This window comes from Aotus nancymaae, unplaced genomic scaffold (genome assembly GCF_030222135.1).
Source record: "Aotus nancymaae isolate 86718 unplaced genomic scaffold, 86718_ANA_hifiasm-v0.15.2.pri h1tg000059l, whole genome shotgun sequence".
Taxonomy (NCBI): domain Eukaryota; kingdom Metazoa; phylum Chordata; class Mammalia; order Primates; family Aotidae; genus Aotus; species Aotus nancymaae.
Window position 1 is genome coordinate 10,676,804 of NW_026988473.1, and position 22,114 is coordinate 10,698,917.

General features: G+C 39.8%; 1 protein-coding gene, 1 long non-coding RNA gene and 1 pseudogene across 4 annotated transcripts in view; 2 read left to right on the forward strand and 1 right to left on the reverse strand.

Annotated features, from left to right (window-relative positions):
* Positions 1-961: 961 nt before the first annotated feature.
* On the reverse strand, positions 962-2,617 carry LOC105718585 (homeobox protein NANOG-like; annotated as a pseudogene).
* Positions 2,618-5,188: 2,571 nt separating this feature from the next.
* Positions 5,189-11,552, forward strand: LOC135270080 (uncharacterized). Of its 2 annotated transcripts, XR_010338303.1 has the most exons (3): positions 5,189-5,484; positions 7,145-8,522; positions 9,946-11,552. It is a non-coding gene; the product is annotated as an uncharacterized LOC135270080 (long non-coding RNA). The 2 variants fall into 2 exon arrangements; XR_010338302.1 differs by lacking the exon at positions 9,946-11,552 and having other exon boundaries at positions 7,145-9,472.
* A 2,559-nt stretch (positions 11,553-14,111) lies between these two features.
* The window catches only part of PATL1 (PAT1 homolog 1, processing body mRNA decay factor), a 33,417-nt gene continuing 25,414 nt past the window's right edge, over positions 14,112-22,114 (forward strand). The window contains exons 1-2 of one of the 2 annotated variants that reach the window (XM_012454310.2): positions 14,112-14,141; positions 16,027-16,138. In XM_012454310.2, coding sequence (XP_012309733.1) covers positions 14,127-14,141; positions 16,027-16,138 — 127 coding nt within the window. In that variant the 5' untranslated portion in view covers positions 14,112-14,126. Of the gene's footprint in view, positions 14,142-15,465; positions 15,947-16,026; positions 16,139-22,114 lie in introns of those variants that run through there. The other variant, XM_012454311.3, reaches the window with a different exon arrangement.

A 22,114-nucleotide genomic window follows, 5' to 3' on the forward strand; every position in this document is an offset into this window, starting at 1 on the left:
TATTATTATTAGAATTGTTTTCTAGATTTCTGTTTCAGACAGTTTTCCATTCTCATACAGAAATAATACTAATTTATTATGTTTATTTTGTACCCCACAAGTTTACTGAATTTGTTTATTAGTTCTAATATTTTTTTGGTGGAGTCTTTAGGTTTTTGTGTATATAAGGATTACGTCATTTGCAAACATGTAAAATCTAACTTCTTTATTCCCACTTTGGATGATTTTATTTCTTTCTCTTGCCAAACTGTTCTGGCTAAAACTTCCAGTACTATGTTGAATAGAAGTAATGAAAGTGGGCATCCTTGTCTTGTTCCAAAGCTTAAAGGAAAAGCTTTCAACTTTCCCCCATTCAGTATGATGTTAGCTGAGGGTTTGTCAAATATGGTCTTTATTGTGTTGAGCTATATGCTTTCTATACCTAATTTGTTGAGAGTTTTTATCAGTAAGAGATGCTGGATTCTGTCAGATCTTTTCAGGCATCTGTTGAATTGGCCATATGGATTTTATTGTTCATTTTGTTACATTTATTGATTTGTATATATCGAACCATCCTTGCTCTCCTGGGATGTATCCCACTTGATCATAATGAATTTTTTTCACACCAATTTGTACTTTTATTTCTTATTCTTGAGGTTAGATTCTAAACCCTAAACATATCCAAACTAGCATTAGATCTACTTATTTATAGCCAGAGACAGCTTCTATCATGTTGTCGTTAGCAGCCAAGGTTATCAAAATGTCTTTTCTCCCGGAAGATCCAATAAGAAAAAAAAAAGAAACCTCTCTGATTAGGCTCCAACCATAACCCATCCTCCATAAAATTGACTGTATAGGCATAATGGAAACCAGAACATGTGATTTCCAAACAAGAAAAATCCTATGAGGGAGAGGAAGAGGGGAGAGGAAGGATTCAGCCAGTGCCCAGAGTGAAATTGAGTAATATCAATTTCACTCATCTTCACACATCTTCACGTTACATGTTCGTGGAGTAGTTTAGGAACAAATCCATGGTTTGTGGAGTACTAATATACCTAGTGGTCTGCTGTATTACATTATGGTTTTCCCCAGCAGTTTCCAAAGCAGCCTGCAAGTCACTGGCAGAATTTGGCTGGAATTGCAAGCAGGACTGCAGAGATTCCTCTCCACAGTTATAGAAGGAATTGTTCCAGGCCTTATTGTTTCAGGACTGGGTGCACCAGGTCTGAGTGTTCCAGGAGTGGTTGCTCCAGGACTGGACATTCCGGGTCTGGTTGCTCCAGGGTGAATTGCTCCAGGTCTGGTTGCTCCACATTGGAAGGTTCCCAGTTGTGTTCACCAGGCATCCCTGATGGTAGGAAGAGTAGAGGCTGGGGTAGGCAGGTGCTGAGGCCTTCTGAGTCACACCATTGCTATTCTTTGGTCAGTTGTTTTAATGCCACCTCTTAGATTTCATTCTCTGGTTCTGGAACCAGGTGTGCACCTGTTTGTAGCTAAGGTTCAGGATGTTGGAAAGTTCTTGCATCTGCTGAAGGCTGAGGTATTTCTGTCTCTGAAATCTATCACTGAGTACACACAGCTGGGTAAACAAGAACACAGTTCTGGTCTTCTATTTCTTGACTGCGACCTTGTCTTCCTTTTTTGTGGCGCTATTGTCTGCAGCGGTGGGTTGTTTGCCTTTGGGACTGGTGGAAAAATCAGGGCTGTCCTGAATAAGCAGATCCATGGAGGAAGGAAAAGGAGAAACAGTCTCTGTGTGAGGCATCTCAGCAGATGACATTTGCAAGGATCCACAATGAATTATTTTTAATGTGCTGGTGAATTTGTTTACCAGTACTTTGTTGAGGATTTTTGTATCTATTTTGATCAGGGTATTGGCCTGTAGTTTTTTGTGTGTCCTCATCTGGTTTTGTAATCAGGGTAATGTTGACTTCATAGAATGAATTTGAAAAAATTCCTTCCACTTCAATTTTCTGAAATGATTTCAGAAGAATTTTACTAATTCTTCTTTAAATGTTCATTGAATTCAGCAGTAAGGCCATCAGGTCTTGGACTTTTTTTGATAGGAGACTTTTTATGACTGATTCAGTCTCCTTATTCCATATTGTTCTATTCAGATTTTCTATTTTTTTTATAGTTCAATCTTGGTATGCTGTATGTGCCGAGGAATGTATCCATTTTTCTAGGTTATCTAATTTATTAGCATGTAATTGTTGATAATATTCTCTTATAATTCTTTGTATTCTCTGGTATCAGATGTAATTTCTCCTTTTTCACTTCTGATTTTATTTGAATCTTCTCTCTTTTTCTTAGTCTAGCTAAAGGTTTGTCAATTTTGTTCATCTTTTCAAAAAACATCTTTTGTATTTTTTAGTCTCTATTTCATCATTTCTGCTCTGATGTTTACTATATCCTTCCTTCTATTCATTTTTTTTCCTTCTACTCATTTTGTGTTTAGTTTGTTCTTTTCTAGTTCCTTGAGGTGCAACATTAGGATTATGCATGAATATATATATATATTCAGTCACTTTATGTGTTTAATTGGATAACTTAATTCCTTTACATTCAGGTAATTATTGATAGGTAAGAACTTAAACTACTGCCATTTTGTTAATCATTTTCTAGTTTGTGTTGCATACTTTTTCTTTCTTCCTCTCTTACCGTCTTCCTTTGCCGTTAAGTGTTTTTCCCTGGCAGTCTGTTTTGATTCCTTTTATTTTTAGTGTATCAATTATAGGTTTTTGTTTTATGCTTACCATAAAGTTTACAAAAAACATATTTATAATATATTAAACAGATAACTTTGATTACTGATGTCACAATTTACATAATTTTATATTGTATATCCCTTAAAAAGTATTGTAGTTATTATTCTTATTATTGTTTTGAGACAAGGTCTCATTCTGTTGCCCAGACTATAGAGCAGTGGCACAATCTTGGCCCACTGCAACCTCTGCCTCTCAAGCTCAAGCAATCCTGCCACCTCTCCCTCCTGAGTAGCTGGGACTACAGGCATGTGCCACCATGCCCAGCTAATTTTTATATTTATTATTTTTAATACTTATTTTTTTCCCTTAATACTAAGGATGTAAGTAGTCCCTCTACCGTTATATTATTAGAACATTCTGAATTGTATTATATACTTACTTCTACCAGTGAGCTTTGTACTTTTAGATGTTTTCATGTTACTCATTGGCATCCTTTTATTTCAGCTTGAAGAATTTCCTTTAACATTGTTTGTAAGGCAGGCCTAGTGGGGATGAACTCCCTCAACTTTTGTTTGTTTGGATAAGTATTTTCCTTCATTTCTGAAGGACAGCTTTGCCAGATACACTATTGTTAGTTGACAGGGTTTTTTTTTCTTTCCTTTAGTACTTTGAATATATCATCCTACTGTCTCCTGACCTACAAGGTTTCTGCTGAGAAGTCTGCTGCTAAGTGTATTGAAAAAGTCCCTTTTGTGTTATTTGTTATTTTCTCTTGCTGCTTTCAGCATCCTCTCTTTGACATTTACCTTTGACAATTCAATTATAATATGTCTTAGGGTGGTCTTAGTTGGATTAAATTTGATTGCTGGCCTATGACTTTCTTGTACCTGGATATTTGTATCTTTCTCCAGGTTTGGAAAGTCTTCTGCTATTATTTCTTTAAATAAGTTTTCTACTCCTTTGTCTTTCTCTACTTCGTCTTGAACTCCAATGACCCATACATTTGCTCTTTTGATGTTATCCTATGAATCCCATAAGCTTTTTTCATTCCTTTTCATTATTATTATTTTTTTGTTTCTCCTCTGGCAGTATATTTTCAAATAACCTACCTTCAAGTTCACAGATTCTTTCCTCTGCTTGATTAAGTCTGCTATTGATGCTCTCCTCATTATATTTTTCAGCTCCTAGATTTCTATGGTTTTTTTTTTTAACTGCAATATCTCTCTTAAATTTCTCTGATAAATTTTTGAATTGTTTCTCTGTGTTTTCTTGAAGTTCCCTGTAGGGTCAGTCACTGGCATCTCATTGTGTTTGGTGAGTCAAATTTCCCTGCTTATTCTTGATGCTTGCAGATGTGCATCGATGTCTGTGTATTAGGTATTTATTCTAGTCTTTGCAGTCTGGCTTTCTTTGTGCCTATTTTACTTCAATAGGCCTGTCTAGAAGTTCTAGGCAGACTGACTTGTGTTTCCTAAGCCTGTGAGTGTTGCAGCCACTTCAGCACTAGAGGGGGCCCTAAGCTCATGTTCACCACAAGCTTTGCAAGGGCTTTGAGGTTGACACAGAACCTTAGCCAGGATGGACCTGAGGAAGATTGAAGGAAGGTACCTAGGCTATATAGATAAGCTAGCCAGGGACCCAAGCCCAGAAGCCTGTCCCAGTGGCCTGGATAGACACCCCTCCCAGCAGTTCCCTGCACAGGCAGGACAATCCCCACATGTGGCAAGAAGGGCTGGAGCTGAGACTGGGCCCCCTCAGGGGTCTCCATGGAAGAGAGGTCAGCAAACCCATCCCATTGGCTTAGATGGATGTGGGGCCAGACTTGAAACTGGGTCTCAGAATCTGCTGTTGGACAGAGGCTGGAAAGCCCATTGCAGAGGCTCAGATGAACGGGTAACTCCTATGAGATACAGGCAAGTTTCCCTTTGGGAAGCAATTTCCCAGCAGCAAGCAGTATTAAGCCAGGACCACAGCTGAGTAGGGGTGAAGCTGAGCCATAGGCAACTTTCAGGTCCACTGCCAAGACCAATGTTGGCAGGCAGAGAAGACTTCCCTGCTGAGGCACTGGTGTGCATGATTCTTCCTGAACACCCTGGCAGATGGTTTTAGTGGTAGCCTCAAGGCCAGTAGGGGCTATCACCAAGCCCCCTGGGGAATGAGGCCATTTCCTCAGGCTCGAGTCTGGAAGCACAATTGATGGGCCTGCCAACTGGTTATGAGTATGCACTCTAAAAATCACCCTCCCAGGTCTTGGGCTCCATCACACTTCCACAACCTTCTACCTGAATCCTGAGGCTTCCACAAAGAGACTTTTGTCTGGATGGGTGAAGAATTCTTATTGTTGGGGGATAAAAGCAGGTGACCTCCTATATTACCATCTTGCTGACATTGTTCCAACCCTGGAATCTATTTACCTGTCCAGAAAAATTTGCCATGATTAAAAGGTCTATTGTTTGTCTTCAAGTTGGCTGTGGTGGTTCTATAAAATAGGTCCACAAATTATTTGATACTCCTCCTTTTACATAGTGGAGCCTAATTCCTCTCCCTTTGAGTGTGGGCTGTACTTAGTAACTTATTTCTAGAATGTGGCAGAAGTGACCATGTGTGACTTCTGAGGGCGGTTCATAAAAGATATTGTGGCTTTAGCTTCTACCTCAGATTACGCACTCTAAAAGAAGCTACCATGTCCTGAGGACAATCAAGAAGCCCTCTGAGATGTTAATGAAGCAATGTAGCAAGGAACTACGGTCTCCTATGAACAGCCAGGGAGGAACTGACACCTCTTGCCAACAGCCATGTAAGTGAACCATCTTGAGGACAGATCCTCCAATGCTAGTTAAGTTTTCAAGTGTCTGGAGCCCCAGCCAACATTCTGACTGCAATCTCCTGAAACACCCTGAGCCAGAACCACCTACCTAAGCTGCACCCAATTCCTGACCTCCAAAATCTATGTGAGATAATAAATTATTTTTGTTTTAAGTGCTTGTATTAGTCCATTTTCACACTGCTATAAATAACTGCCTGAGACTGGATAATTTATAAAGGAAAGAGGTTGAATTGATTCACTGTTCTGCATGGCTGGGCAGGCCTCAGGAAACTTACAATCATGGTGTCTATCGGCACCATTTTCCCAACAGCAAGTGTTGACTTCATATCTCTGTCTCATATTTTGGTAATTTTCACAATATTTCAAACTTTTTCATTATATCTATTATAGTGATCTGTGATCAGTGATCTTTAATGTTACTATTGTAATTGTTTTGGGGCACCAGGAACTGCACCCTCACAAGATGGCGAACTTAGTAAGTGTTGTGTGTGTTCCACTGACTAGCTATTCCCTCATCTCCCTCCCTCTCTTTGGGCCTCCATATTCTCTGAGATACAACAATATTGAAATTAGGCCAATTAATAACCTTACAATCACCTTTAAGTGTTCAAGTGAAGAGTCACACATCTCACTTTAAATCTCTCACTGTAAAGCTAGAAATGATTACAATCATGGCAGAAGGCTAAGAGGGAAGCAAGATGCCTTCTTCACAAAGTAGTGGGAGGGAAAATTAATGCAGGAGGAACTACCAAACACACAAAAAAAACCATCAGATCTTGTGAGAACTCACTATCATGAGAACAGCATGAGGTAGACCACCCCCATTATTCGATTACCTCCAGCTGTCCTCTCCTTTGACATGTGGGGATTATGGGGATTAAAATTCAAGATAAGATTTTGTGTGGGGACAGAGCTAAAGCATATCACTGTTAAATTTTAGGGTAGTATGCAGCAATATATAACTAACAGCATGTTAATGAACAAAGCCCCAATTGTCTTGGGAGTTAATGAAATGAACACAGAAACCATAGACATGGTTCACCTAGTGAATCTTCATTTTTCATCTCTAAGTAGCACATAAAACACAAACTTAAACTTTAAAATTTTTTCTCATTATACTACCAGAAATCATTTTGTATACCCCAATGACTTATACATACCACATGCCATAGGCTAAAAATGGGCTCCCCAAATATTTCCATGTCCTAATTCCCAGAAGTTGTGAATATATTATTTTACATGGTAAAAGGGATTTGGCAGGTATAATTAAATTAAGAATTCTGAGATGGGGAAGATTATCCTGTATTATCCAGGTGCACACAATGTTATCACAGGATCTTTGTAACAAGGGAGTAGGAGAATGAGAGAGAAAAATTTGACAACAAAAGCAGAGAGAGAAAGACTTTGGAAGATGTATGCTGCTGGCTTTGAAAATGGAGGATGGGGCCACAAGCCAAGGAATGCAAGTAGCCTCTGGAAGCTAAAAACAAAAAAAAAAAACAAATTCTCCCCTAAAGCCTCAAGGAAGAAATGTAGTTCTGTAACCCATTTTAGACTTCTGACATACAGAAATATAATTTTGTTACAGAAACAATAACAACCTAATATCTCATTTTATTATGCTTCACAGATAATTGTGTTGTGTACAAATTGAAAAATTTTGGCAACCCTACACTGAGCAAGTCTATCGGCAACAAAAACAAAAAAACAAAAAAACAGGTGTATTTCAAAATATAACTGCTCATTGACAATGCAGCTGGTGACCCAAGAACTCTGATGGAGATGTACAAGATTAATATTGTTTTCATGCCTTCTAACACAGCATTCATTCTGCAGCCCACAGAGAAATTTCAACTTTCAAGTCTTACTATTTCAGAAATACATTTTGTAAGGCTATAGCTGCCATACATAATGATTCCTCTGATGGATATGGGCAAAGGAAATTGAAAACTTTCTAGCTGCTTCTGGATGACTAAAGGAAAAAAGAAAAAAAAACTGGAAAGGATTCACCATCCTAAATGCCATTAAGAACATTTGTGAGGCTGGGTACGGGCAACATGGCGAAGCCCCATCCCTACAAAAAATAAAAAAATTAGCCAGGCAAGATGATGCCCACTTATAGCCCCAGCTACTCAGGAGGCTGAGATGGGAGGATGGCTTGAGCCCAGGAGGTGGAGGTTGCAGTGAGTCAAGATCGTGCCATTGCACTTGCCCACCCTGCCCGCCCCCCAACAAGAAAAGAACATTGAGTCACAGAAAGGGATCAAAGTATCAACACTGTTATGGAAAAACTCAAACTGTGTTTTCCCTCTGCTCTCACACCACAACCAACACAGAATACTTCTGTGACCAAATGTGTGGGGAATTTTCCACACCAACAAGCAGTGAAGACCAGCTGGGTATCCTCCAATTCAATTCTGACACTACCTGGAAATAGTGTCAGTTCCCACAGTTTAAGGGCTCAGTTCCTAAGATTACTCCCTCCTCCCCCAAACACCAATTGCAAGTCTGGGGCTCTGGAACTTCTGACCAACCAGCTTCAAGTTGGGTTCCCATAAACCACTCTTTGGGTTCAATAATTTGCTGGAGTGGCTCACAGAACTAAGGAAACACTTATATTTACCAGTTTATTATAAAGGTATCACGAAGGATACAGATGAACAGATGCATAGGGAGAGGTACAGATGAAGGGACATAGAGCTCCCATGCCCTCCCCAGGTGGCCATCCCCCAGAAACCTTCACTTGTTCAACTATCAGAAGGTCAAAGAGATTCTGTTTCCTGTATATGAAAACCTATATGTATATATAATATATTTCATAACACTACAAACATTAACAGGACTTTGGAAGAAGTTGATTCCAACCCTCATGGATGACTTTGAGAGGTTCAAGACTTCACTGGAGAAGTCACTGCAGGTGTGCTGGAAATACCAAGAGAACTAGAATTATAAGTGGAGCCTGAAGATGTGACTGAATTCCTGCAATCTCATTATTAAACTTTTAACAGGTAAGGAGGTGCTTCTTATGCATGAGAAAAGAGTTTCCTTAAGATAGAATCTTCTCCTGGTGAAGATGCTGTGAACATTGCTCAAATACTAATAAAGGATTTAGAGAATTACACAAGCTTAGTTGATAAAGCAGCATTTGAGAGAATTGCTCCAATTTTAAAAGTTCTATTTCATGGGTAAAATGTTGTCAAACAGCATTGCACGCTACAGAGAAATCTTTCATGAAAGGAAAAGTCAATCGAGGTAGCTAACTTCCTTGTCTTACTTTAAGAAATTGCCATAGCCACCCCAACCTTCAGCAACCACTTCCTTGACCAGTAAGCAGCCATCCACACCAAGGCAAGACCCTCCATCAGGGAAAAGATTAAGAATCACTGAAGGCTCACATGATCATTAGCATTTTTAACAATAAAGTATTTTTTAATTAAGGTATGTATATCAGGTTTTTTAAGACATAATGCTATTGCACAGTAGGCTATAGTATAAATATCACTTCTCACCCTTTTACTTAATACATTCTCAATAAATATGTATTGAATTGAATCCTCTGCAAAAAAAAAAAAAAGTTTAATAGTTTGTCAAAGTATAACTTTCAAGAAGTTAAAAAAATTCTCTTACGATTATGTTATGAGCATATGTCAAATATTTATTTATCTTATTAATGAAAAAGAAACAGCAAGGTTGTGAAGCTAATTCAAAGGAGGATACAAGAAACTATGAACTATATAGAGTGAGGAAAAATGCTGGATTAAGACTCAAAAGTTAAATGTAATGTTGGTTAATGACCTGTGTGGCAATAAAACTGTCTCCTTTGAGATTATCTATCCCACCAAAATGAAATCATCTCCACTGGACAAAAATAATTTGCAACTTGTTAATCTTCTACAAATTAGTAACTAACTTTACTGAGTCTGGGATCTCATTAATAATAAACATTAAGTCAAACAAGTTTACCTCTCCGTAGAACTTTAAATGACCTTTACACAGGCTTGTTAGATAATGCTCTTATTACAACATTGCAAGGCACACAAAAATTCTTTTTCCTTATTTCCAAGTTTTGTATAATTTTTCTACACAGACATGTTCCCACTATTAGTGAGCAATAAACTACTCTAAAACTATGTGGCTGAAATGTACACATATATATATAGCCACATGTGGTGGCACAAGCCTGCAGGCTTGGCTACTGGGGAGGCTGAGATGGGGGGATGGCTTAAGCCCAGGAGTTTGAGGTGGTAGTGGGCCATGATTGCACCATTGCACTGCAGCCTGTCTCAGAAAACAACAAACAAACAAAACAAACAAACTTTGTGGCTTAAAACTACAATCACTTTATTACATATATCTATGTATCTATAAAATACTTTTATGGGCCAGGAATTTGGGAACAGCTTTGCTGAGTGATTCTTCTGCTCTCCATAGCATGGAATGGAGTCACAATGTTCGGTTGATACCTGAGCAGGTGTGAAGAGTCCAAGACAGCTTCATCCACATACCTGGTGTCTTGACTGGGATGACTAAGTAAGCTAAATACAGCTGGATCCGCCTTCCTCTTCATGTAATTTCAGGGTCTTTCCATATGATCTCTTCAGCAAAGCAGCTGAGTATTTTACATGGACTTAAGACTGCCAATCTTCTTAAAGGTGATCCAGAAGTGGCAGAGCATCTCCACTCCCATATCCCATTAGTCAAAGCAGTCATAGTCCAGTCCAGATTCAAGGAAAAGGGAACAGAGAGCCCACCTCTCAGTGGGAGAAGTAGCAGGGTGTGGTGGTTTGCACCTGTAATCCCAGTTATTCAGGAGGCTGAGGCCAGGAGTTTGACAACAGCCTGGGCAACACAGTGAGATCCTGTCTTTACAAAAATAAAAAATAAATAAGCTGGGTATAGTTATATGTGCCTGCAGCCCCAGCTACTCAGAAGGATGAGGTAGGAGGATCTCTTGAGCCCAGGAGTTTGAGGCTGCTGTGAACTACAATCGCACCATTGCACTACAGCATTGCTACTCTAATCCTACTAGAGTGAGACCCCATCTCTGAAAAATAAATAACAAAAACCATTCAATTAATTATTAAATGGGAGAACTGTGAAAGAATTTGGGGCCATGTTTAGTCCATCAGAAATTTTGCCTTGTAAACAGTTACTTTTATTATATGGGTAATTCTTTTCCGCTAAGATCTGTTGTACTAAGGGTTCCCATTACTTTCTGGGAGGTTTGTCATAACTTTTTCACTACATGAGAAATGACCCTGGGTGCAGCTCACTACTCTTTTCTCCCTCTATAACCATGCAAGCACTAATGGACAATGTAGGATTTCAAAATGTAGTCACCAAACTAGTAGCATCTGCATAATCTGGGAACTTGTTACAAATGCAAATTCTCAGGCCTGACTTCCCACCTACTGAATCTGAAACTCTGGGGATGGGGCCCAGTAGCCTATGTTTTAACAAGACATCTTGGCAATTCTAAATGTATGCTAAAGTTTGGAATCAGTGTTTTAGAGATGTAAGTTACCTGATGAAAATATCTGATACTAGTCTGACGAGAAAGTAAATTTTATGTCATGCTTTTTTTACAATTAGAAAAGAAAAAGGCCAGGTGTGGTGGCTCATGCCTGTAATGCCAGCACTTTGGGAGGCTGAGACAGGAGCACCACTTGAGACCAGGAGGTCGAAGCTCAGTGAGCTGTGATCATGCCACTGCACTCTAGCCCAAATGACAGAGACCTTGTCTGGCTACAAAAACAAAAACAAAAACAGTAAAAAAGAAACAATGTATAGAGTCTGTAAATACTATACTGGCTTATTTACAACACTTTCAGAAATCACAGATAATGCCAAAGAAAGCTGGTGTGGTGGCTTTCTCTAACTGATGGCCTTCCTCAGCTGTCAATAACCTTTCCCATGTACTTGACATGCAGGAAAGACCTCCCTTCTCCCACACACCAAAGGGACACTTCCCAGAGACATCACACCTTATGTCTAAAGAATCACTTGTGAAAAGAACTTGTACCTTCTCCATCTTAATAATGGGCCTATTAAGTAACTATATATATTTATATATATATATATATATATATATAATATATATACTTTTTTTTTTTTAAGACAGAGTCTTGCTCTATCAGCCAGGCTGGTGTGCGGTGGTGTGATCTCGGCTCACCACAACCTCCGCCTCCTGGGTTCAAGTGATTAGTGATTCTCTTGCCTCAGCCTCCCAAGTAGCTAGGACTACAGGCATGCGCCACTATGCCCAGCTAATTTTTGTATTTTTAGTAGAGATGGGGTTTCACTATGATGGCCAGGCTGGTCTCAAACTCCTGACCTCGTGATCCACCCACCTCAGCCTCCCAAAGTGCTGGGATTACAGGCGTGAGCCACCATGTCTGGCCTAAAAATAAATTATTCTTTTAAAAGGACTTTCAGTCCCCCTTACAGACAGGTGTTGTGTAAGAGAAAATGGGAAATTTTGTTGATCCTGTCTATGACACCTTGTTTTCTGATCCTTTAATTCCTACTCTGCAGCATTTCTTTCTTTGTAGTTTCTTTGAGTTTATTCTATAGTTCATTTATATTCAGGCTTCCCTATTTTTGTCCTCAGTCTCCCGCGTAGCTACAGGGACTACAGGCACAGGCGCACACCACCAGCACCAGAAATAATACAGAGCAGCTAATAAAATCATTAGCCCAGCTAATTTTTGTATTTTTTGTAGACATGCAGTTTTGCCACGTTGCCTAGGCTGGTCTGGAACTCCTGAGCTACAGCAATCCACCCACCACAGCCTCCCAAAGTGCTGGGATTACACGTGTGAGCCACCACACAGAGCCCCTATTTTCTTATATAAATACTGTTTTGGCAGTGTCCTAAAAGTTTTGATATATTAATACGTTTATCACTTCGTTTTAAGTATTTTTTGCTTTCCATTATTTTCTCTCATTGAAATTTCTGAAAATATAAGACTTTTTTCCTAGTCTGCTTTTACTATTGATATCTTACATAATGACCAGAAAACATGATCTGCAAGATCAGAGATCAGCAAACCCTGTAAAGGGTCAAACAATAAATATGTTATACTTTACAGGCCACATGGGATCCATCATAACGATTCAACTCTGACTTTGTAACATTAAAGCAACCAAAGACAATATGTAAATAAATGAGGTTGGCTGTATTGCAATAAAGCTTCCCTTACAAAAAGAGGTTGCTGGCCAGATTCAACTGTGGACCATAGTCTGCTAACCCTTGGTCTACATGGCACCAATTCTTTGGTAATTATTAAGATCTACTGTTACTTAGTACCTGATGTTTTATAATGTTCCACGCATGCCTGAAAACCAATAAAACATTTTGTCCCTGGCCTGCTCCACTTCTTTAAAGTTCAGGCCTGGCCCATGTCCACATTTGCTTTTGTTATTTTGGCACAGTTATTAAGACACTGGGTTTTTTACAATCAGACAAAAATCTCAGCTGCTAGTTTTGCCACTAGCTATTGGGTGGTTGGAGGCACACTAGTTAATGTCGCTAATCCTCAAGTTCCTCAACTACAAAGTGAGAAAATAACAGTACCTACCTCATGGGAAGCACATAAGGAAGGATTCAATGAAATAATCCATATAAAGCGCCTGGCAGTCCCCGGCGGCCTTCAATTGTTAGTAGTAGTGTTAGCATCATGAGGCAGGTGTAATTATACCTATTTTACAAGAAACTAAGGCTTAGAGAGGTTTAGGTAAGTTGCCCAAAGTTTCCCAGCCAGTAGCACCAACTCCCACCCAGAATTTTTCTTTACAAATTCAATGTGTCTGCTACTCAAAATGATCCAGACACACTAATATTTAGGGAATTTACTGTATGCCATTCCGAGGCGAGGCTGAATTTTAGGACAACCGGAGAAGAAACGGATTGCGAAACCCATAAGAATTCATTCTTTGTGGTGCAAGTTTTGTCTGAAGGGAAAAAATACTGTTCCATGAGTTCAAACGGGCAAGAAGGTCATGGAATGTGCTAGAGGTAACAAACCATCTAACAGAATTCAGGAACCAGGGGGCCGAAGCTTCTAAGCTGGACACATTCCTCTCTGGGCTCGATCTTCTAAGGAAGTGGCGTCACCCAGCGGCGTACCCCGGTCCGAAGACCCTGCTCCATGTCTCGCAGTCCAGGCTAAGCCCAGGAATCTTCAGAGCCGTATCCTGTGACAATCACAAGGGTTTTCACCGCCCCGCGGGTGACAGAGAACTCGTGACCGGCCCCTCAGCTCCGAGCCGAGCGCCGGGCGGTGGGGGCGGAGTTGCAAACCCTGATCGGCATGCAGCCCACGACAGATAGCGCGTGCGCAGTATCTCGCCACGGGATCTCCTTCCCGCCGCTGAGACTAGGAAGCGGGACGCCAAATCTGTCCCCGCGCAGCCGCCGCCGCCAAGCGCAGAGAGGGTGGCCGCCCTGCCTGAGGCGCGCCTGCGCACGTCCCCACGCACGCTCCGGCGTACGGCGGCGGCCAGGGGTCGCGAGCCGGTGGAGGACCCGCGCGCGGAGGAGCTCGAGGAGTCAGCGCTTCTTCCCTCCCTCCCCCACTCCCCTCCCCGCTCCCTGCCCCCCCTCCCCAAGAATGTTCCGCTACGAGGTGAGCTGTCGCGACCGGAAGTGACCCCTCCCTCCCTTCCGCGCCCCTTTCTCTCACCCTTCTCGCGCCCGTCCCGAGTTCTTACGGGGCAAGGGGCGGGCTGAGGGAGTCTCAGGACCTAGAGGGGCGCGACTGGCCTGGGGTTGCGGGTCTAATCCTAGGGCTGGGAGCTGGCTTCAGGGGTCGAGACACTCCCATTAGTTGCGGATGGGGAAAGTTGGCCTCCGTTTTAGGGTAGGGAGGGCCCGTTAAGTGCTGTAACCAACCAGACCACACCCCAGCCCCCAGCCCTAGAGGAGCCGTGGAAGGTAGAGCAATGCATCTCTCCGGGAGCTTTTCTTAAGAGTCACTCGGGAATTCCCAGAGCCGAGTTTCCCGCCCTGGACCCGGAACCACCCCACCACCCACCCCCACTCAAATTACACTGACACACATCCTATTCACACAGGCTACCATCAGGTCAAGGGGTCCTGGGCTTGCCCTTGGACTAGGGCCCCAGCCCGTTTACTAAAGAGGGCTCCGAGTTGGGAGGGGGGCGTGTCCTGCCGAAGTTCCTTCGGGGCTAGTGCCGGAAGACCTAGGTTTGGTGAAGGTCCCGGGAATGTAGCAATAGCAACAGACAGCACTGACCCTGTCACCAGCTCACTCTATGACCTTAAGCGACTCCTAATCTCTGGACGTAGACTTTCTCGATTTGTAGCTTCAAAAAACTGATGTAAATGATCCTTAAGAATTTTTAATTTTGAAAAGCAGTGATTTGGTTAAGAAGATCATTGTGATCTGGAAGGGACTACTGCTGGAAGTTGCCTCTGATAAGGAGGCAGTTGCATGCCTGATTTGCATGAGTCTGGAAGGGCTCGGGGGATGAGAATAACACCCTTTGACCCCATCTTTCTTTTGTAAACAGGGTAGCTAAGAGGTAGCCTGGCAAGGTATATCACAAAAGTACCTACTGATAGAATATGGAATTCTGATTCTGAATTTTTGAAAATTGAGGACAGGTATGCTTGATAGGAACGATCCAAGACCAAACTGAAAGGAAAACTTGGAGAATAAATCAGTTGAGTAAAATTGAAGTGAGGGGGGAAAATAGAACACACCTAAGATGTGGTGACTTTGTTCGATAATCCGTAATCTTTGCCTGCTTTGATCATCACAACTCTCTGCCATAGTTGGTTTTGTCTCTGCATTACAGTATAAGAGACTGAGCCTTACAGCCTAGCACAGAGCCTTAGACACAGTAGGTTCTTAAAAAGTATTCGACGAGTTAATTAGAAATTTTCTGAGTTGTCCATGTTCACACTGATTGGAAGAATGGAGCCAGAACTTGAACTTGTATCACAGCTTTCCAGAGTTCATTGAATTGTAGTTGAAGACTTAGCTTTCTGTTTAATCACTGGAGTTTAGGCCTATAGGAAAGATAAGAAAGATGGAAAATGAAGACAAAGCTTTAAAAGGGACTAATAGTTGAAAAGATGGTATGAATATAATGAGAAAGATGAGAATTTTGCTGGAAAAGATACATAAAGATTCAAGAAAATAAAGGGTTCATTATTAGTCGTCATCACTATTCCAACCAGTGATGTAAGGGAAGTTATGTGCTTAATTTCTTGGTTGCATTGAGCAGCTGCTGTAGAGAAGTGGAATGCTGTAGGGGGAGGCAAGAATTAAATGAAATAAGGAATAGGAAATAGAAAGTGAAAGAAAGATGATGAAATCTTCAAGTGTCAGGGAAATTGGGAAGTAGAGAAAAAAATGCCATCTTTACAAAAAGTCATAATGAAGCAGTTATGTTCATTAAGAAGGTAAGATGAACATTTTTAGAACCTTTTTAAAATGAGGGTGTGAATTTCATAAATAAATAATGTCTTTTCTCTTTTTTTAGTCTTTGGAGGATTGTCCTCTGGATGAAGATGAAGATGCATTTCAGGGACTTGGAGAAGAAGATGAAGAGATTGATCAATTCAATGATGATACATTTGGGTCAGGTGCAGTTGGTGAGTGACATCTTTCTCTTATAATATCATCTTGGCCTATTGCTGTTTTCAAGTGCTGTCTTTTAGAATTGCTTTATCTTATTAGGGGTAACTTCATTCACTAACTTGGCAAGGTATTCTTCTGTTCCTCATCTTAGTCAGAATAGTTCATTCTTCACTGGAAGCAGCATCTACCCTGCTCCTTTGGGTCTCTTTTTGCCTCACCTATAAAATCAGGTATTCTGTAAGCCTTGCCCCTTCCAGCTATATGATCTATGACTACAGGTTGCACCTATGAGGGATTCAAATGTTTAGAGAAGTAAACATTTAAGAGAGATTTAAACTAATCCTAGATGAGAGGAATTTTTATTTGTATAACATATAACTTTCTTTTTTTTTTTTTCTTTTCCCTGCCTCCTTCCAACTTGTATAACATATAACTTAAGGAAAACTGGTGTACTAGTAGAAAACTCAGACTCTAGTATGTGGGCATATGTGTTTTAAAATTTAGTCTATCAGTAGTATATTATGTAAGTTTGCAACTTACAGTATTTTCAACAAAATACAAAGCTTTTTATACCAAGAATTTTGGTGGAAGAAAGGCCTCATAGGTTAGAAAAGTATGCACAGATGAAATTTTGTCCATCCCTGGATATAGATACATATTTTTATTTATTTATTTTCTTTTTCGAGATGGAGTCTTGCTCTGTTACCCAGGCTGGAGTGCAGTGGGGCAATCTTGGCTCACCACAACCTCCACTTCCCGGGTTCAAGCAGTTCTGCCTCAGGCTCCCGAGTAGCTGGTATTATAGGCACCCACCACCACACCCAGCTAATTTTTGTATTTTTAGTAGAGACGAGGTTTTATCACATCAGCCAGGCTGGTCTCGAACTCCTGACCTTGTGATCTGCCTGCCTCTGCCTCCCAAAGTGCTGGGATTACAGGCCTGAGCCACTGTGCCTAGTCTATAGATACATATTTTAAGAGTTGAAAAAAAATTTAAACACTAAAAAGTCAAACTAAGCTTACAGGCCACAGTTTTAAATACCAAGATTGAAAATTTAGGAAGCAAGCTTATATGATAAAGTTTGAGGATACACGTTACTTAGAACAGGTGTAAAACAAGTGGAGTAATAAGTTAAAATATAAACTTTTTTTTGTTGTTGTTGAGACGGAGTTTCGCTCTTGTTACCCAGGCTGGAGTGCAATGGCGCGATCTCGGCTCACTGCAACCTCCGCCTCCTGGGTTCAGGCAATTCTCCTGCCTTAGCCTCCTGAGTAGCTGTGATTACAGGCACACGCCACCATGCCCAGCTAATTTTTTGTATTTTTAGTAGAGATGGGGTTTCACCATGTTGACCAGGATGGTCTCAATCTCTTGACCTCATGATCCACCCGCCTCGGCCTCCCAAAGTGCTGGGATTACAGGCGTGAGCCACCGCGCCCGGCCCCAAAATTTAAACTTTTAAACTATATACCTATATATTATATATATACATATAAATTTTTTTTTTTGAGACAGAGTCTTGCTGTGTCACCTAAGCGGAGGGCAGTAGCATGATCTCCGCTCACTGCAGCCTCTGCCTCCTTAGTTCAAGCAATTCTCCTGCCTCGGCCTCCCAAGTAGCTGAGAATACAGGTGCCCAGCTAATTTTTGTATTTTTAGTAGAGATGGGGTTTTGCCCTGTTGGCTAGGGTGGTCATGAACTCCTGACCTCAACTGATCCCGCCTCGGCCTCCCCAGGTGCTGGGGTTACAGGCATGAGCCACTGCACCTGGCCGAAACTATATTTTTAAGCAACTGAATAGGTAAGAGTCAATGCAGATGTGTTTGCTTAGACTTGGTGCTGAAAGCAGCAATAACAGTGTTTATGTTCAAATGTATAAATATGTATGATTCCTTTGGAGTTACAGCACTTCTGTCTGTGCAAGAAAACTCCAAGTTAAGTCATAAGGAAGAAAAGGAAAGTTAGCAATAGTTGGTAAACCCAAGATGTTAAGTATCAAAAAGAAATAAGAGGCTTTAAAGTATTATAATGGGCACTGGTTTTGCGGGACCTAATAAATTTTTTAAAGCTTATACTGAATTGAATAAACTAGCAAAAATAAAGACGTTTTACTATTGTCAGTCATTTGTAAAATTCAGTAACTAAAACTTTGTCATGATTAGAGAAGCAGCGAGAAAAGTGTTGAAAGTAGAAGCTAGATTCATATGGAAGGGAATCAGAGGCCTTTTGGATTATAGCCATAGGTTAGGAGATGAGTTTGTCCAGAAGTAATCATGATCCAAGATGCTATTCTCTCTCCATGGAGATCACAGGCAAAGAGATGTAGAGTAGAATTAAAAAAGCAGGAAACTGATGTGAATTGCAAATTATATTTGGAAGATAGTTTAGTGACAACCAAGAGAACACAGTAAGCTATTTGTGGTGGCTCAAGCCCACGGCTCCCCAGCACTTTGAGAGGCCAAGGCAGGAGGATCACTTGAGGCCAGGAGTTCAAGACCATCCTGGACAACATAGTAAGACTCTTTTGCCACAAAATTTTTTTTGAAAAATAGCCAAGCATGGTGGTACGTGCCACTTAGGAGACTGAGGCAGGAAGATCCCTTGAGCCCAGGAGTTCAGAGATACAGCAGCTATGATGGTGCCACTGCACTTTAGCCTGGGTAACAGAGGGAGACCTTGTCTCTAAAAAATTAATTATCACATAATTTAAAAATAGAATACCATAGAAGCTACCAACATGTGCTCGTGTTACCGTTTTTTTCAATACATTCCTCAATATTAAAATGAATTAACCAGAATTGATTTATAGACATTATTAAAATGAGGCAGAATAGTACCACAGTCTCAGTTTTCAACCTGGACAAGAGAAGAGTCATGCCTCCTCATTGACTTCCAGAGTGCTATGGACAGTCTTTTTTTCCCGAGTTTCTATTTTTTCTCATAAGATGGGGATAACATTGCCTTAAAAGGATGTTAGAGTGTGCAGAACTATATTTTATATGATGGGAATGAAGTAAAGTGCACACATGCTGAAAAAGCCATTCGTTTTGCACAGTAAACGAACAGAGAGTACAAAGTAAAGGCAGTGAAATGGCATATGATTAGCCCACTTTGTACCTTAGGGCCAAAGGATAATTAGAAAGGACTTCCACCAAGAAAGTTTATAATGGAGAAAAGATTTCCAAAGGTGAGCCTTTCCCTTGAGAGTGTAATGTACTTGAATTGCAAAGTGAAGATCTTCATTCCTCATAACTGCTTGGTATAAATACTATAAAAAGAAAATTGTTTTCCAAGTCAACCTGTGACTTCTTTGATACTCCTCTACGGTTCGATATAAGCTGGTATAGAGAGTTTAAATCAGGAGGTGAAACGTCAGATCTTTGACATTTGTTTTGATTTTATGATTTTTAATTCATATAGTGGGCATCTTGAATAATACCTGCTAGTACAGTGGACATTTCAGGTCACTAGCTACAAATGGTGACCTTTCCTTAAGAAACTAGTCACTGTCTTCTGCATGAAAAAATGTTTGCATCATCGTAGAGCAATAAATAGTGTTGTAATCCCAACTCATTCTCTAAAAATAAAAGCTTACACTTACATGGTGCTTATTATGTGCTAGGCACCATTCTAAATGTTTTACATATATTGTTAATCCTCACAGCAACCTTGTGAGATAGGTACTATTATTATCCTCATTTTAACAAATGAGGAAGAGTGATGGGTTGAGTAACTATAAATACAATTACTGTAAACTACCAGTTATGTTAAAATAGTTGTTGGGGAGTCTTTGGAATTCTCCTCCCTCCACTTGGAAGGAATCAACCTTCTTTCTACCTCCCTTTTATTGATAGCTACTATAGTCTTTAGAGATTGGGATTGTCTTAAAATTAAATCACTTCTACTTCCTTTTTATTTTGTTTTCGTTCAAAACTATCCCTGAGACAGGCTTCAGGGATTGTGATTACAAGTTTAAGTTTATAGAAGCAACCAGGAATTCAGTAACCCACATCAGGGTATAGGTTAGTTCGTTATTAAAGATAATCTTTTTCCCTTCATTTCTCTGTTATTCTTTTGCCCATCTTTTATCATTTTGACCAGTAATGGATTCAGGTCAAGTATTGGCATATCTAAGTAACTATATTTTTCAGTCATTTGAAAAAGATACAGGGTAAAATATTCTTTTATAGTAAGGGCATAAGATCTCTGAGATACTACTTTAGATAATTTTCATGATGATGGTATTTGATGGCATAGATTCCTTTGCTTACATGTTTGAAAATGTAACAGTCAATTCACCACAGATTTATTCTCACAGAATATGGCTACTTAACCAATATTTTTAAAATGTTATTATTAAGGGAAATAGATTATCCATATTTGATAGGATTTGGTAAAGTTAGCAAGCATGACCGTGGGAAGTAGTGATGGAAAAGCATGCAAGTTAGAGCTCTACTGTGTTAGAACCAGTCCACTAACAAATGAACTTAAATTTGGGAAATAAATGTTTTTACAAATCCCTCAATTCCAGATGATAGATTCCCATTCTTATGGCATTGCTAAGTTAGTAAAATTGCAAAAAAACAATTTATCCTGTCTCAGCTTACTGTTCCTTACCGAGGATGACAGAAATATGAATGTCACAGTTGGTATTTAATTACATTATTATTTAAATATTTTCTTTCAGATGACTAGTCATTTAGATTAATACTGTAATTTTCATTTAAAGTGGATTTTTTCATTTTTTGGAACACAAACAGGGTAGGCTTATCAGAGACCATCATCATAAAATGGCTACCTTAAATTCTTTTCTGTAACGTGACAGTTTAAAGGAAGAGTGCTGCCTGACTAGTCACTCAAGTAAGAGGGAGCTGTTGGGTGGGAAAGAAAATACCACATAATTAGAAAGAAGACCCATGTCCCAGAGGCTTAACTAAGGATATTTTTATAGCTTTTGCCCACAAACTTTATCCCAGTGACGGCAAAGTGATCCACAATTTAAGGAATCCCTTTACCACAACTAATAAATTCAGTCTACCTCAGTGCCCCCAAACTAAGCAGTGTGTCCTATGATACCAAAATTAAACATTTGAAAGCCCCACTTCCCTCACTCTTTGGGTCACTAGTGTTATGTGACACATCGTCGTATGGTAAAAAATAGCAAAATTTAACTGTTAATATAGTCTGATTCTAAAAGAAAATTAGTCTATTTAAATAGTCACATAAAATGTTAAGATATGTATGTTTATTACAGTATTAATTATCATATTGAAAAATTGTAAATAATTCAAATGTTTACCAGTAAGGGATAAATTACATTATAGGTTTAGCAATAAAATGAAATCTTATGTAGGTTTTAAAAAGAATGAGATAATATCAGTAGTTATACCTGTGTATGCATGCATGAAAAGATGTCCAAGACATATTGCTTAAATAAAAAGAATCAAGTTAACTTTATAAACTTCACACAGCTTAAAAGTGTTTAAAACTTAACACAGCTATGGAATTACAGGGAGCTTTCACATAAAAGTATGAAAGTGTGTTTATGGTGTTTGAATTTTTTAACATGTATTTTGTTTGAAAGCAGAAAAAAGAAAGTCTCTGTTTCTATGTTGGTTATAAAGGAAATTATCTGTTATCCCTGTCTGTTGAATTTTATAAAACATATAAAACATGTAACTAAAAAAAGAATGCCATATAACATATACAAAATAATACCTTTTGTGGGTTAGAAAGTAGTTATTTAGATGAGGATAAAGGAAGGAATAAAATGAAAGGATTATTTAGGAGTAGATCCAATGAGGAGGAAGAAGTTTCATATTTGAATACCTGAAAATAAAAGCCAATGCAGTGGCTTCTGCCTGTAATCCTAGCAGTTTGGAAGGCCGTTGGGGGTGGATTGCTTGAGCCCAGGAGTTCAAGACCACTCTGGGCAACATAGGGAAACCCTGACTCTACAAAAAGTACAAAAATTAGCCTGGTGTGATA